General features: G+C 42.3%; 1 protein-coding gene across 1 annotated transcript in view; it reads left to right on the top strand.

The window, feature by feature from the left end:
* gps2 (G protein pathway suppressor 2) overlaps nucleotides 1-9,185 on the top strand; it is a 16,396-nt gene extending 7,211 nt beyond the window's left edge. The window contains exons 8-12 of the mRNA XM_030792810.1: nucleotides 169-249; nucleotides 703-779; nucleotides 3,753-3,848; nucleotides 4,506-4,589; nucleotides 8,899-9,185. Of these exons, the coding sequence (XP_030648670.1) occupies nucleotides 169-249; nucleotides 703-779; nucleotides 3,753-3,848; nucleotides 4,506-4,589; nucleotides 8,899-8,991 (431 nt within the window). The 3' untranslated portion in view covers nucleotides 8,992-9,185. The remainder of the gene's footprint in view (nucleotides 1-168; nucleotides 250-702; nucleotides 780-3,752; nucleotides 3,849-4,505; nucleotides 4,590-8,898) is intronic.
* Nucleotides 9,186-16,714: the final 7,529 nt, after the last annotated feature.

Below are 16,714 nucleotides of genomic sequence, written 5' to 3' on the forward strand. Positions count from 1 at the left end.
CATTTATATTATAGTTATTGCCGCTTATATCTGCCAGGGCAAGTAAAAGTGACGTACAGGTCGTGAAAGGTCAAGGAGAATTCATTAAAAGTCATTGAAAAGTCATGGAAAAGTTTTGGAATCTTGTCAGTGAAAATGGGTGGGAACCCTGTCTCTCTCTCTGTCCAGGTGCGTCAGCATTCCAGACGATGCAGTATCTTCCCCACCAGCAGAGTTACACAGTTCATAGTCACTTCAGCTCCCAGCCAGGTGAGTATGACAAACCTCCACCACACCCCCATCCCTCTCCCTCTCTCTCCCTTACTCCCTCACTGTCTCTCCCTCTCCCTCTCTCTCCCCCTCCCTCTCGCACCCTCTCTGTCTCTCTCTCTCACACCCTCTCTGTCTCTCTTTCTCTCTCTCCCCCCCTCCCTCTCACACCCTCTCTGTCTCTCTCTCCCCCTCCCTCTCACACCCTCTCTGTCTCTCTCTCTCGCTCTCTCTCACACCCTCTCTGTCTCTCTCTCCCCCTCCCTCTCACACCCTCTCTGTCTCTCTCTCTCGCTCTGTTGTAGCGGTCCTTTACTCTCCCAACATTAATAATTTTTCTCTCTGTGTCTCCTTTCTCTCTCTCTCCCCCTCTCCTTCTCTCTCTCTGTGTGTGTGTGTGTGTGTGTGTGTGTGTGTGTGTGTGTGTCTTTGTGTGCGTGTGTGTCTTTGAAGGCTTTATCCCTAGTGCTGGTATCCCTCTTCAGAAGCAGCTGGAGCATGCCAACCAGCAGTCTGGCTTCACTGACTCTGTGAGTATCCACACGTGCCTGTCTCTCAGTCTGGCTGCCTGTCTGTCTGTATTTTGAGAGGAAGCACGGGAACTGGGGGTGGAACGCTGCGCAAATGTCACGGTTCACTACGTGCCTCAGTTTTGAAGTCACGGTTCGGTACGTGCCACGGTTTTGAAGTCACGGTTCGGTACGGTTTCGTTACAGTGAAAAAAGACAAATTTCTTTTCATTTAATATCAATTTACTTGTAAACCTATAAACTTGTACAAACTTGTAAACAGTTGCAATCTGGCCGTAATTTCCAGTTTGCGCTCCACTCTGTTTTTTTCCTTGTACTGGTGATATTCACATTTGGATGACACCGTCTCAAATGAGTAATCATGTTCGACATACTGCCAGTAACATTACACGATTTCAGTTGAACAATGCCGCCACGCTGCCTTCATCTCATCCACTCGTTTTTGCCCACTGCTACTGTAGTTCACTGGGAAACCGAAATGTTCCCAAACAGGAGACCTGAAGGATACGGGAGGGTCCTCAAGCTCTGGCTTTGCGGTCGCCATGCTTACGAGGCTGCGTCATCGAACATGTGCTGATTCAGTTGCTAAGTTACGGCTCCGTTGTGGAATCGGAGAAGAAACTGAGTTTTATAAATTTAGCTCCGCACACAGAAATGTAGAAGAGAGGGCGGCACACTGTATCTTGTCAAGTATCGCTTTATTCGCAGACGTTTCGGTCGACTGACCATCAGAGCATAAAAAAGTTTTGCACGGAAGAAGGAATCTTGACACAAGACCGATGTTTGGATGTTTGTATTGCAGTTTCGGTCCCGGTTTCAGAACCATCACACCTTTAGTGGGAATGGAGATTCAGTATGGGCATTACTCACAGGATTAATGAGAGACTCCACTGTGAGATGACCAAGGTGTGTTTGTGATACTGTAAAAGTTAATGAAGAGGTGGAGTCATTCAGTGATTCTGCCTGGACTGTGTTGGCCATTGTGGTGGAGCTTTGTCACACAGAGAGACTTGACAGGGATGTGGTGTGTGTTACGACAGCAGAGACCGCACTGAGAGTGACCACTGACTGGTTAAAACAGTAAAGGCTGATCACACAGCCTCTGATGCAAGGTCCAGAACTGTGGTTTGAATATGACACTTTGATGTGCATACGATTTTAAATAAGGTCCAGAACCCCAGTGTAAATGTGACCCTTTGATGTGCATGTGACGCTTTGATGTGCGTGTGACGCTTTGATGTGCATGTGACCCTTTGATGTGCGTGCGGTTTTAAATGTGCGGCTCTGCTAGGCTGTATATGAGGTGTTTGTGACATCAGAGTAGAACTGACACAGTGCCGTAACTAGGAGTGTATTTAATGAACAGTAAGAATTAGGAGTGTAACGGTACGTGTATTTAATGAACAGTAAGAATTAGGAGTGTAACGGTACTTGTATTTAATGAACAGTAAGAATTAGGAGTGTAACGGTACTTGTATTTAATGAACAGTAAGAATTAGGAGCGTAACGGTACCTGTATTTAATGAACAGTAAGAATTAGGAGTGTAACGGTACCTGTATTTAATGAACAGTAAGAATTAGGAGCGTAACGGTACGTGTATTTAATGAACAGTAAGAATTAGGAGTGTAACGGTACCTGTATTTAATGAACAGTAAGAATTAGGAGTGTAACGGTACCTGTATTTAATGAACAGTAAGAATTAGGAGTGTAACGGTACCTGTATTTAATGAACAGTAAGAATTAGGAGTGTAACGGTACCTGTATTTAATGAACAGTAAGAATTAGGAGCGTAACGGTACCTGTATTTAATGAACAGTAAGAATTAGGAGTGTAACGGTACCTGTATTTAATGAACAGTAAGAATTAGGAGCGTAACGGTACCTGTATTTAATGAACAGTAAGAATTAGGAGCGTAACGGTACCTGTATTTAATGAACAGTAAGAATTAGGAGCGTAACGGTACGTGTATTCGTATTGAACCGTCTCTCATTTCACTCTCTCATAGTTGGTTTGTTTTGTTCTAAGATTTGGGATCTGACTGTGGTGCAAACATATGACGACATAAGTTTTCAGGGACTTTATGTTCTTGTTTACTGGTACATTGTAGTAAGCAGTAAACTGCATTTCTTAGTGAATAATAGAGGGCAGTGCTGGCTGACAGTAGCCTACGATTGGCTACACGCCGCTGTAGGCGGCCATATGCAGTTGTGATGTCACAAACACACGGAAGGCAGTAGAAAGGCTTGTTTTCTTCACTTAGATCATGTGGCCATAGGAGGAGAATCCATGTTTTCATACTTTGGCAATGTTTCCTCAGCGCTTTCATTTCAGTGAATTTCAGTGAAAAATCGTGATTTTCATTCTATGGCACCTTTAATGCACTACAGGCTGTACCAACTACCTCAGGGGGAACTATACAACACTAGGAGGAACAAACTGTAAGTTGCACTACAGTGTGTTCAAAGTAAATGAAAGAAACCAAGCCTTTAGCATTTGGGGGGTTATGTTGCTTTTTTACCGTTGTACCGAACCGTGATGTCCAAACCGTGGTGTGAACCGAAACGTGGCTCCTGTGTACCGTTACACCCCTCGTCGTAACCAAAATATCAAAAAAACGTCCAGCCTAAAACAAACTCTGTCACTGATTAAATTCACTATTTTGCGTCAAAGTCCTTCCAGAACGACTTGTCTCTTTGATTTTGTCTGAGGTGACAGAAGCAAACACAGCTACACTGCAGAGACGAGTTTGTGTAGTGTGTGTTAGGTGTATCGTGAAATGACCGATTGTGTTTGTGTAGTGTGTGTTAGATGTGTACTGGTATAACTGAGTGTTTTTGTGTGGTGTGCGTTTGTGTAGTGTGTTAGATGTGTGCTAAAATGAGTGTGTTTATTTAGTTTGGGTTTGTGTAATGTTTGTTAGATACATGCTGTACTGTAATGAGTGTGTGTGTGTGTGTGTGTGTGTGTTTCAGAGCACTCTGAGGCCGATGCATCCACAGGCCTTGCACCCAGGGGCTACAGGGCTACTGCCTACTCCCTCCATCACCGCCCAGATTCCTCCTGCCAAGGTGACCACACACACACACACACACACTCAGAGATACAGGCACAAACACACACACACTCACATATACACACTGACATATCTGTGTTACTGGTTAATGGAAGGTAACCCGTCTTTGGAGTGCCCTTCCCAGTTGCACTGTGTTCACCCAGTTAGGTTTTAGTACTGGGACAGGGACACACCGGGGCTTTACCATTCCTGTATAAGTGTAGAAATGGAGCATTGAACTGCAGTAATGAGGTGGAGTTGCGTGATTACAGTGGTATAGTGTAAAGAGAACAGTGTAATAGTGAAAGTATAGTAATGTAATACTGAGAGTTCCCTGTACAGACAGAAGAATTATTCTGACTATACAGGCTATTGTGAAAGAGCCAGAATAATAATGTAAACAAACCAGTGTTAGTATGGCGGCATGGTGATGTAAATATAGTCATATTATGCAATAGTGCACTGTAATATTTTAGTGCAAACAGGGATGAAGTGTACTGCAGATGGGGCTTTTTCCTCTCACTCGACTCCAGTCCAGTTTTATTGCTCTGGTTTTTATCCATCCTTATGCTTTCTCTCTCTGTTTGTTCTTTAATCAGTCTTATCAATCATTCACCTGTTTTATTTCATCTTTTTTATTCTCTTTTGCCTTTTCTGTTGTTGTTTTTGACAGTCTGGCTTGCCATACACCCATCCACCCAGACCAGCCTCCCCAGGGTCCTTTACGCACGGGACCCCCCCACAGCCACCCCACACAGTGAGTGTCAAACTGCCCCTAGCTGACCCCAGCTCACCACCAACCCATCTGTAATTCAGGAAATGTTTTCTATTGCAGTGACGTTAGCCACTTTCCTCCCGTAGTCCCTGGGGTGGTCTAGTGTCAAACCCTTTTTTACTGTGATCACTCGCCACAGGTTGGGTTTGGTCATTGTGCATGGACAGGTGTTACTATACAGAATGTAATATAAATCTTGACTGATCCACATGATTGAGTACACTGTATGCACATTCATTGTTTCATTCATCTTACACCACCAGTTACAGACGACTCAAAGATCCTCACTTCGCTGTAGTTTACTGTTAGACACACTAGGGCTGCACCGATCCGATGCCGATATCCGATACTGACTCAAATAGCTGGATCAGGTATCGTGACAATGGGGCCGATCTATGGGGTCGATCTGTTCAGTTCTGTGTTATTCTATGCTTACGTCTCCGTGCGCGTGTCATTAAGAGCAGTGACGGAGCCGTACATCTCGCTTGGAGGAGAGCTAACGTAGCATGGAGCGAGCTAACAACAAAGAGTCAGCAGTTTGGGGGGATTTCACGCTAGTCACTCCAACAAGTTCTATGGTTGCTTAAAATATCTGCAAAGCAGGGTTTCCGCTAGGATTTTTTCTTGCCTGTCCGGGGTCCGGAAAGAATTGATTTCACCGGACAAATCTGAAACTTAACTTACAAACACAGATATAATGTACACCTAGGTTGATGAAAGAATGACAACGACCTCAAATCAGTTTGACTGTTTAATGAACAGTAACGATTAAGCAAAACCTCAACATTTGCTGCTAAAATGTAGGCAATTATGAAGCATCTGTAACGTGTAACATCTGAAAGCACACTGCTACCAACTTGAAATCAAACGTGTCCAATGTGTCTTTGCAGCTTGCGACGCTGTCAAAACACAAATGTCCCGTTAAAGCCTTCGTTATGGCTACATTACATTACATTACATTACATTTATTTAGCTGACACCTTTATCCAAAGCAACTGACAAGTGGGAGAAACAGTTCAAGCTCCAGAATAGCGAGAGTCCTGTGAGTAGGCGCTAAGTGTGAGCAAGAAGTAATAAGTGCGAATTTTCTTCAGGTTAGAAGCAGGACAGTAGGCATAGAAGAGCACCTTAGGTGCTCAAGAGGCTCTTGAAGATATACAGGGATGCCCCTGCTCGGATGATAGTTGGTAGCTTGTTCCATCAGGGAACCACAAATGAAAGCAGTCTGGACTGAGATTGCCTTGTGTGTAGGGTTGGCAATGCCAGACGATGTTCCTTGGAGGAATGCAGTGAGTGAGAAGGAGCATAAGCCTGTATTAGAGAGTTCAGGTAGATGGGTGCAGACGTAGAGGTCACTCTGTAAGCGAGCGTCAGTGACTTGAATTTGATTCGGGTGGCCGTGGGTAACCAGTGGAGGTTGATAAGTAGCGGCGTGACATGTTTCCTCTTAGGCTGTTTGAAAACCAGACGCACCACGCATTCTGGACCATCTGTAGGGGTCTCACTGTGCAGACTGGGAGACCCACTAGAAAGGCATTGCAGTAGTCGAACCAAGAGATAACCATGGCTGGTTCCAGGAGTTAGGTGGCATACTGAGTCAGGTAGGGCCTGACTTTCCCTATGAGCGAAGCAGCACGGCCGGAAGACCATCCACAACCTGGTTGGAGAAAGATAGCTGGTCATCAGTCATGAGACCCAGGTTTCTCACTACCTTGGTTGGGGTTAGGGATTAAGAGTTGATTTTTATATTGATATTGTGATGGATAGATTGATTTGCTGGAATGAATAAGAGGTCGGTCTTGGAGAGATTTAGCTGAAGGTGGCATTCTTTCATCCAAGTGGATATGTCTGAGAGACAAGCCGAGATCCGCACCGAGGCCGTGGGGTCATGTGGTGGGAATTATAGGTATAGCTGGGAATCATCTGTGTAGCAGTGGGATAGGAAGCCATGCGAGCGGAAAACTGGACCCAGGGAGGTGGTGTATATTGCAAAGAGAAGGGGTCCTGGAACCGAGCCTTGGGGCACCCCTGTGGAGAAGCAATGGAACGTGGACGTTTGTCCTTGCTAGGATACGTTGAAAGTGCGCCCAGCGAGGTAGTATTTGAACCAAGAATGCGCTTTGCCTGAGATGCCCAAATCTGAGAAGACAGATAGCAGGACTCGGTGGTTGACTGTATCAAAGGCAGCTGATAGGTCCAGCAGAACGAGCACTGAGGACTGACCTGCAGCTCTGGCTGCCTTTAGGGCTTCTGACACAGACAACAGAGCCGTTTCAATTCAACAGAGCCGCTACGTTCTATATGAGCATTATCCCCGGACATTTTGATCAGCAAGTTTTTAATTTATTGTTTTTTGTTTGTTTGTTTGGTTTTTTTTATCAGTTTTACCAATCAAGCTGAAGTATCATTCCAAAGTATACCACAACCAACTCAATCAAGCCTAAGCATCATGCCAAAGTGTACCACAACCAACTCAATCAAGCCTAAGCATCATGCCAAAGTGTACCACAACCAACTCAGTCAAGCCTAAGTATCATGCCAAAGTATACCACAACCAACTCAATCAAGCCTAAGTATCATTCCAAAGTATACCACAACCAACTCAATCAAGCCTAAGTATCATTCCAAAGTATACCACAACCAACTCAATCAAGCCTAAGTATCATGCCAAAGTGTACCACAACCAACTCAATCAAGCCTAAGTATCGTTCCAAAGTATACCACAACCAACTCAATCAAGCCTAAGTATCATTCCAAAGTATACCACAACCAACTCAATCAAGCCTAAGTATCATGCCAAAGTATACCACAACCAACTCAATCAAGCCTAAGCATCATGCCAAAGTATACCACAACCAACTCAATCAAGCCTAAGTATCATGCCAAAGTATACCACAACCAACTCAATCAAGCCTAAGTATCATGCCAAAGTATACCACAACCAACTCAATCAAGCCTAAGCATCATGCCAAAGAACACGACTTCAACCAAACAAAAAAGGGGCACGATTCAGAGAAGCAGTTGACTTTGTTAGATGCTTTGCAAAGACGCGAGAAACTTGTGTGAAAGTGACAGAAATAACAAAAAAGGTTCTCGCATTCATTGTTCTGGGTGAGCCACCCCTGACAGTCATTGAAGACGAGGGCCTCCTCCTTAGCCTAGTTTGTGACTTGATGTTTACATTTCGTTCTCATTTGATGCAGTTGTATTGTTTTATACTCGAATTTTAATTCCTAACTAATTTGTTGCTGCATTAAAAGGTTTGCACTTGAATTGTAATTCCTGTTAATTTTGAAGATTTTTTACTAAGTTGCTGGTGCACGAATATTTATTATTTTAGTAACAAATAACTATTAAGTAAATTTATATACATATATATATTTGTTACATATTCTTACATTTTGTTATACAAAATTAAGAAAGCCTGATGTTGCCTTACACATAAAAGAATGATCCCAGTTTCTACCACACAGTGAGGGATGCAGCTTACTAATTAAACACTGGTATCGGATCGGTACTTGGTATTGGCCGATACCCAAAGCCCAGGTATCGGTATCGGGACTGAAAAAGTCGGATCGGTGCACCCATTGCACATCACAATAATGAACATGCAGATTCATGTTGAGACTGAGCAGTTGTTTTAATTTTGTTTTAATTTGAAAAGCAGTGCCCATGTCAAGTAGTGAATGAGTGTCTTCCCTGTGTTAATGATGATGTGTTTTTAGGATGACACCATCCACAAACTCAGTGAGTGTCTGATCAGTAGAGCAGAGCTGACTGAGTAGAGCGGAAAAAAACAACAGTTATGCAGTTCACCCTGACTCCAGTTCCAGAGCACACACTGACCTCTAAACCCCTCATGATGTCTGGATTTTAATCCACTATCGGGCCCATTCTCTCTGCCACCAACAGCCCACACCAGCTCAGCTCACATAAACACTATGTGTGTGTGTGTGTGTGTTTGTATGTTTTTGTATGTTTTTGAGGTTGGCGTGCATGGGTCCAGAGAGTCTTAGCCTTGCCCTGTCTGATAGAGGACTGTCTGTTATCTGTGGCCTGTGTAAGTCACAGTGTAACTGGTCAGTGACTAGGGGCCTGTGTGGCATATACCAAACTGTTTGATCCTCATCTCTGATATCAACTCACAGGGTTTACACATAGACCAGGATTTATCCAGACATTTACATGTGTCTATAACACCAGTATTCATTTCACTCACTTTTAATATCTCCGTTCCCATGCCTCTCTCTTTCTCTCTTTCTCTCTCTCTCTTTCTCTTTGCCTCCGATAGACGACGTTTCAGAGCTCAACTCAGCCTGCTGCTCGTCATCCCTACCTCGCTCATGGCCAATCAGGACAGAGGTTCTATCACCACAGCAAATAACCAGCCAATCAGATCGCCACCTTTGTCACCACAGCAAATAAACAGCTAATCAGAACGGCGTCTCTGTCACAACAGTAGAGAATATATCACCTGTTTGGGAGGGAAGGAGGCATGATGCTAACTGTGTCAGAATATATGTGTGTGAGAGTGTGTGTGTGTGTGTGTGTCTGTGTGTGAGAGTGTGTGTGTGTGTGTGTGTGTGTGCTGCATGGCGTTTTTAACTTCTTAGCGGCTAAATCTTTGTTTGTACCCAGGGTAAATCATTCTTAGACAGGTTTGTTGCAGGGGTGAGAATCCTCTGCTGAAGAAGCCAAAATCCATGAAAAAATGAAACTGTTTTCTCAAAACAAAGTGAAGCAGCTATGTGTAATCACTAAAATCCATCACGGATATTTTAATTGTTGTGAATCTATTACATAATGCTACCGTTTTTTCCCCAAGAATTTGTGTATGTTTCTGATCTGTCAAACAGAAACATTTCTCAGGACCTGGGATCCCCCCAGAGCCCCCCCAACACAAAGGCATGCATGCGCGCGCGTGCACACACACACACACACACACACACACTCACACACTCACACTCACACACATACACACACACACACACACACACACAGATGCTCAATCCGAGATTCATATATTTTTCAAGGGCATTTTAAAATTAATTTGAACAGAAAAAGAAGAAACTAAATTTCAAGCAAAACAGCACTTCAAGATGAAATGAGTGTTTATTTTCAGTGTCTGATCATATCTGTTGCATATGAAATAAATTCTTGTTGAGTAAATGACTGACTCTGGTCATCCAATTTCAATTTTCAGTTTTATTTTATTTGCATAGTGCTTGTAACAATGGACATTGTCACAAAGTGGCTTTACAGAAATACATAAATTCCAGATATAAATTAAGAGGTCATTTAGACAGGGGGGCTAGACCATTAAGAGCCTTATATAATTTTATAATCAAGATGAAACATAACAGCCAACCAGTGTAGGCAGGATAATATTGGACTAATATTTTCACACTTCCTGTTTCTTGTAAGAACCCTAGCTGCAGCATTCTGAACTAACTGAAGCTTGTTTTTATACATGACAGGACATCCAGCTATTAGTACATTAAAGTAGTCTAATCTAGATGTAATGAATGCATGAACTAACTTCTCTACATCATGCAAGGACAGCATGCTCCTATCTTTGCTATATTACAGAGATGAAAGAAGGATGTTCTTGCTATGTTACTAATGAGGGTAACAAATGTTAGGTCACTGTCTATCACAACCCCATGATTCTTAACTGTAGCGCATGATATGGTGCTGAGATCATCTAAACAGAAATCAAGATCAGGCAACTTATTTCTAGAGGACTTAGGTCCAAGGACAAATATTTCAGTCTTATCAGAGCTCAACAGGAGGAAGTTACTGGGCATCCAGTCTTTATTGTCCTTAATACAATAGGCTAATCTAGAGAATTGTGAGCCGTCGGTATAAAAATGGAAGTTAATGCCGAGCTCACGGATAATGTCTCCTAATGTTAGCAAGTACAAGGAGAACAGTAAGGGACCTAAAACAGAGCCTTGTGGCACACCATATTTAACCTCAGTGATATCTGACAGCTCCCCGTTGACACACAAAGTGGTGGCAATCTGTCAGGTACAATTTAAACCATCCTAATGCCTGTCCACAAATGTCAATGTGCTTCTCAAGCCTTTCCAGCAGTATACTGTGGTCTACAGAGTCAAATGCTGCACTACGGTCTGGTAATACAAGTAGTGAGATACATCCATGGTCAGAGGACAAAAGTAGGTCACTAGTTATTCTAATCAGTGCTGTCTCTGTGCTATGGTGGGGCCTAAATCCAGACTGAAAGTCTCTGTGTACACCATTTCTCTGGGGGAAGGAGCACAGTTGAAAGGACACAGCTTTTTCTATTACTTTGGACATGAACTTAAGGTTAGAGAAGACGTGAACTTAAGGTCTATAGTTATTCAGATCACACAGGTCAAGATCAGGGTTCTTAATAAGTGGGCTCATGACTGCTATTCTGAATGTGCTAGGTATGTGTCCAGGGTTTAGAGAGGAATTAACAATGTTTTGTAACTTTTCTGAAATTGCGGGAGGTAACTCTTTCAGTAGTTTTGTTGGCACCGGATCAAGTATACAGGTTTAGGATTTTGATGTTGTTTCTAAGTTCATCATGCCCAGTGGGGAAAAGAAAATGTTGTTTTTCAGGGGGGTTGGCTATACTGGTATCATTTGGCTGAGATGCTGCAACTAGAGATTTACTGCTTCCACTTCTCATCCTAATGTCCTCAACCTCACCGCTAAGTACATTTAAAAAGTCATCACTACTGCATTGTGAGGGGATGTGTAGTTCAGGATCTACCCAATTCCTGGTCAGTCAGTTCTGTGCTAAACAGAAATCTGGAATTATTCTGGTTCTCTTCAATAAGTCTCCTAAAGTATGTGGACTATGTGGCTGTCATAGCCTGCCTGTAGTTTGTCACGATACCCTCCCATGCTAATCGAAATACCTCAAGCTTTGTTCTCCTCCATCTATGCTACAGCTGGGTGTTTGCGTGAATGTCTGATGAGTAAGTCTTTGTGTTTAATTTGTGTTTTTCTGTGAGAGACTTCTCCAGGGCTGTCTACATGTTTTAACAGGACACTTCTGAGATGAGTCAGCCAGGTCTAGAAAAGGTCTTGACAAAGGTCTTCCGTGAGCTCCTTACTTCTATATGTCAAATTCATTTCTCTCCCCTGAAACGCAACTCTCTGTGACTAGTCATTTTGTTAATATTTTTTGTTTTATTGTTTAATTTTTGCTTCTTTATTGTTTTTGTGCTGTTGTGCTAATCCTTTTTCTTTTTAAAGCTTACACTCATCAAGAAAAAATCTGGTCTGGCTTAAGTCCAATAAAAAACTTTTGCAAAATGGGTGTGAACTACTCTGGTTGGTGTGTTTGAGTGTCATGACTGACGGAAAAGACATTTTGGGATGCTGGAGGAAGTAAGCCCTGCATAAAGGCCAAATCTGACATCACTTCCTGTGAGCTGGGTGTTCTTTTGGGTTGCATGTAAGAGTCCAGTTATTTACACTATGATATCACAGTAGTCACTTCATTCTCTTAGGTTCATGGAAATCACCAAGATCTTCCAGATGTCATCCCACAGGCCGGAAAAAAGACACATTCTGGATACCTCTGGCCCATACTGGATTAAGCTGGACTGGCCTTCTAAATAAAGCAAGATGCCGTCAATCAGGCTGTGGGCCAAGCCTTTACTTATAAGGGTAGGAGTATGAATCAGTGAAACCAGGACAGGTTTGTCACATGATGTCATTTTCAAGAAAAAAAAAATCCACCACATATAATATCTATATAAATATTTTTAGAATACCTGTGTGAAAGAAGAGTCTTTTATGTGTGTGTGTTTGAGTGAGAAAGAGAAACAGAAAGGGAGAGAGAAACTTGCCACCACACTGACTGTATATGCATGAGTGTGTGTGTGTGTGTGTGTGTGTGTGAGACAGAAACCATGCCTGCGCCCTGACAGTGCCCTGTTGTGTGTTTGTGAGAGAGAAAGAGGCATGCCTACACTATGGGACTGTGTGGTGGCTCCAGACTCTTGAGAGACTTCCGTTTTCACTCACACAAACATGTGTTATAAACTCTTCGTTTACACTGGTACAGCATATCCAGTTTGGACCACAAACCACAAAAACTATTTCAGAGAATTGCTGGTATTTACTGATGTGGGATGTGGCCCCTCCCACCCCCAGGGTTATCGTCCCCACGCTTGCCCTTTCTCTCTGCCTATCCCTCCCCGAAGTGGCTGACAGATGGTGAATTCTCTAAAGAGAGACAAATGACCAGTAATTACGATCAGAAAATGATTGTTACCTCCAAACCTTCATGAATGCTTTACATTCATCTTTTCAGCCTCAGGACAGGGTCAAATGGAGCTCTCTCTTTAAAGTTGTGTAAATTAAGACACAGTGAGACCGAGCTTCCTCTTATAGGGGTAAATGTGTGTTTTGGTATAAACTTAATATTTAACAGTGTTGGATGTTGATGGGTCAGTGTCTGGGCGTGTGTTGCTGTGGCCATGCAGAGCAGATGGTTGGCTGTCTCTGAGTTTCACCACTGTCTCCAGGCAGTTTACATTTAGGCAAACGAGGACACTGGTGCACAGGCAACATGTGACAGATCTGGCGGGAATCTTCTGTTCTTCATCATAAACTGAAAAAGTCATCGATAGAGCCAATGTCAACTCTAACAATAAACAAACAAAACCGACTACACTTAAGCTCACTGAGAAGAGACTAAAATAAAAGAAAAGAAAAGAAAAGAAAGAGCCGTTGTGCTTTTTCAGAGCACAGAGGACGAGTCTGTATTATCTGCCAATCAGTGAGGAGTGCAGGGGAGGAAGTTGACTGTGCAGTTTAAACTGGTACAATGAAGCGAAGGAGCGAGAGAGAGAGAGAGAGGAAAAAAACGCTCAGTGGTTCAGATGACAAATTTCTTCAGAAACACACAACACTAAAAACATGATCAGAGAGAATGACTGAGAGAGGGACCTGAGATGAGACTGCTATGTTTGGAATACAAGACACACGAAACTGAAACCAGTCTTCTTTTTCAGTGAATGAGTCGTACTGGTGGAGAATGATCGGCAAGATGACTACTGCATCCATAGGTGCCGTGGGTTTGTTCATATTCTATTCTGGTTCTGACTGGATAAATAGTGATTTTTCATATTTTTGGTCTATGTATTTCATGGCTTTGTATTTCACACTGTTTCTGACCTCCTGTGTCCGTCACTCCCCTTTCCCTGTGTGTCAGATTTTAGACAAACTGACGATCTCTCTTCATACATCATATGAGGGGCAAAACAACATTCCTAGGTTTTTATAAAAATCAGTTTGATCTTGCCTTTTCTCGCGCCGTCTATTGGTCAGGTGTAACTCTGTTTCTGTGACGTTTTGGGATCTTATTTGACAGTGTCCAGTGCAAATATACTCAGCCTCCTCTTTCCGCCTCCATTTTGTCCGAATTTCGGTATAACTGCACACCTTTTCTCACCCTCGACTGTCACCAGCATGGACCCGGCCCTGCACACGGGCTTCCGCTCGCCCAGTCCGAATTTGAGTCCAATTTATGGAAATGTGGCGTCAGACTTCCATAACACCAGGTGAGTGGTTTCATTCTGTGGAGGTATTGCGATTAATAACGCTAATTTAAGTCGGGATGTTCTGTATTTACATGATACGACATTATATTTTGCTGATCTCGTATTGTTACTCAAAATAATTATATGCGGGAATGTAATGTTTAAACTGGAAGCTGTACAGTGCTTTGTGCTATATGCTAAACATCATGTGCTAAACCTGAGGGCTTTAAAAAAACAGTGTTTTCTTTCCCGAACAAGTTCACCTTTTAATTTCTGTCAAAACCAATTTATAACCGTCATGTTTATGCGTTTATTTTCATGTAATTATTCAAACTAACGTGTAACTGACCTTAGTCTTGCTATGTAAGGAGGCCATGCTGTCTCTGAGTACAGCCAGTGCTCTCTGACAGCCATTTTAAGACTCTGCTAATCTGAGTACAGTCGTTTTTTGTTTGTTTGTTTTTTTAAATACAAAAACTGACATCTTCGTATTTTTAATGCTTTTCAATTTCAATATTTTTTCAGTGCCGTTTAATTTTTCAGTAAATATAAGAGTTGTCATGCATTTCCACACTGGGATTTGGAAGCAAGAAACATCTTTTGACAGAAAGATGAAATGGAGTCGTGTGTCAACGCACACATCCCTCTGTCATCTGTTTCTTTATTTTTTTTTAATCAGGTCAAATCGGTGAACGTTTTAATACGACTTCAAATAGTAAAATGATTTATAATCAGGAATCAGAAGGTTTCTGGTTTGTTGTTAGAATCATTTTAAAGTTAAGGGGTTCATTCGGAGGTAAGGCCACAGTCAAACCACCATCGCACTGAGAAATTCAACACTTTTCATCCATGCTATCGTTGTATCTTTTTTTTTTTTTTTTAGCCTGAAATTGTGTCTGTATACGCAGCGCTATAAAGTGAGTGTATATTTACTGTGCGTGTGTGTCAGTGTGTTCTGGAACCTTTGCTGTAGTCCGTGGCACTCTTTCTGAGCTCAAATCTCTCTTCACTCTACACTTAATGTTACATTCACACACGGGCGGTTATGACTAATTATTTGTATATATACATTTAACCAGTTATTTATTTATTTATTGTTTTATCTGAAATGATTCTTTACAGCACCACATGACCACCTCCTGTGATTTCTAAGGATTTCATAAATTTTAGTATTCTCTTTTTTTTTTTAAGTATCCTCTTTTTCAGTCAGTTTCTTTTTTTCAATAATTTTTTGCTTTTTTTAAATTTGGCTTTTATCTGATCACATATCCGCCTTCGTCTAAGTGTATATGAGCTCTATGAAGCTCTCCAAGTGTGTCGATTAAAAAAAACCCCACACACACTGCTTACACAATCAGCCCCATTTCTCCATTTTATACAGAACATGCCACCTTTATCGACCGCGTGGTCCACACTGTGTGTGTGCCAGTGAAAAAAAGGAAATTTCTCATTAGTAGTTCAGACTGCATCACATTCATGGTCGTGCACACATATTTCAGACTCCTGTCAGGATTGGCCACTGTTTCACTAACAGTCATTTTATGTTTTACACTTTGTGTTACACGGCTGCATTTTATGGTTAGGTTTAAATAACACAGCAATATAAGGACAATGGGTCATTTTCCATTATTAGAAAGCAGCACTAATTAACTGAATTATTAAATAACCAGCAGCTTTTGAGCAATGTCTATGATTAGTGCAGTTTCAGTCTGTCAACTCAGCTGGAAGAGAAACAGGGGTATGGATGCCCAGAGAGACAGGGGTATGGATGCCCAGAGAGACAGGGGTATGGATGCCCAGAGAGACAGGGGTATGGATGCCCAGAGAGACAGGGATCTCACTGACTGTTTAGCAGGTTCGGTTAGGGCTGAGATTAAGAGTTGAATTTGGCTATGATGCCATCTGATTAAAATCAATTACATTGTAATCTGAGTTTATGACAAAACGGGTTATGTTCATATAAACATATTGGGGAATTAGCAGCCTATATAGACTCTCTCTCTCTCTATCTCACACACACACACATTCATAATAATTCCTGTCATGAGATTACAATATTGACATGGTTTCGTGCTACACGGATAAAGAAACACATATGTGGCAGAGCCTGTTTTGCTATGAGAAAGACGTCTCGTTCTGTCTGTCCGATTCTCTCTCTCTTTCTTCGCTCTCCACACCCAAACCCCCTACTTGTTTGAAGGTTGAATTCTTGTCGAGGACGTGGTTAGGGTAGTGCAACATAACGCTAGCGAAATCAAGTCACAGTCATAAATCCCTCTCATGCACGTGTTTGCCCGCCCCATTTCAATACTGAAAGTATCTTCCTGATCAAAACAAACTCCGCGCCTTCACCTATGACGCGTCACCCGCTTATATCCAAAATGTTTTGATACATTTAAACGCGCTCTATCTACCAGCTTGACGAACGGCATGTTAATTTGCAAACATATGAATTTCTTGTGTTTACATTTCGATGGAGTTTTGTTTAAAAATAATTTGACAAAAAAATTGTGCTCAGTAGACTGACCTTCCAGCGGCCGTGTCTGGTCACATGCACTA

Source organism: Chanos chanos, chromosome 15 (genome assembly GCF_902362185.1).
Source record: "Chanos chanos chromosome 15, fChaCha1.1, whole genome shotgun sequence".
Lineage (NCBI taxonomy): Eukaryota > Metazoa > Chordata > Actinopteri > Gonorynchiformes > Chanidae > Chanos > Chanos chanos.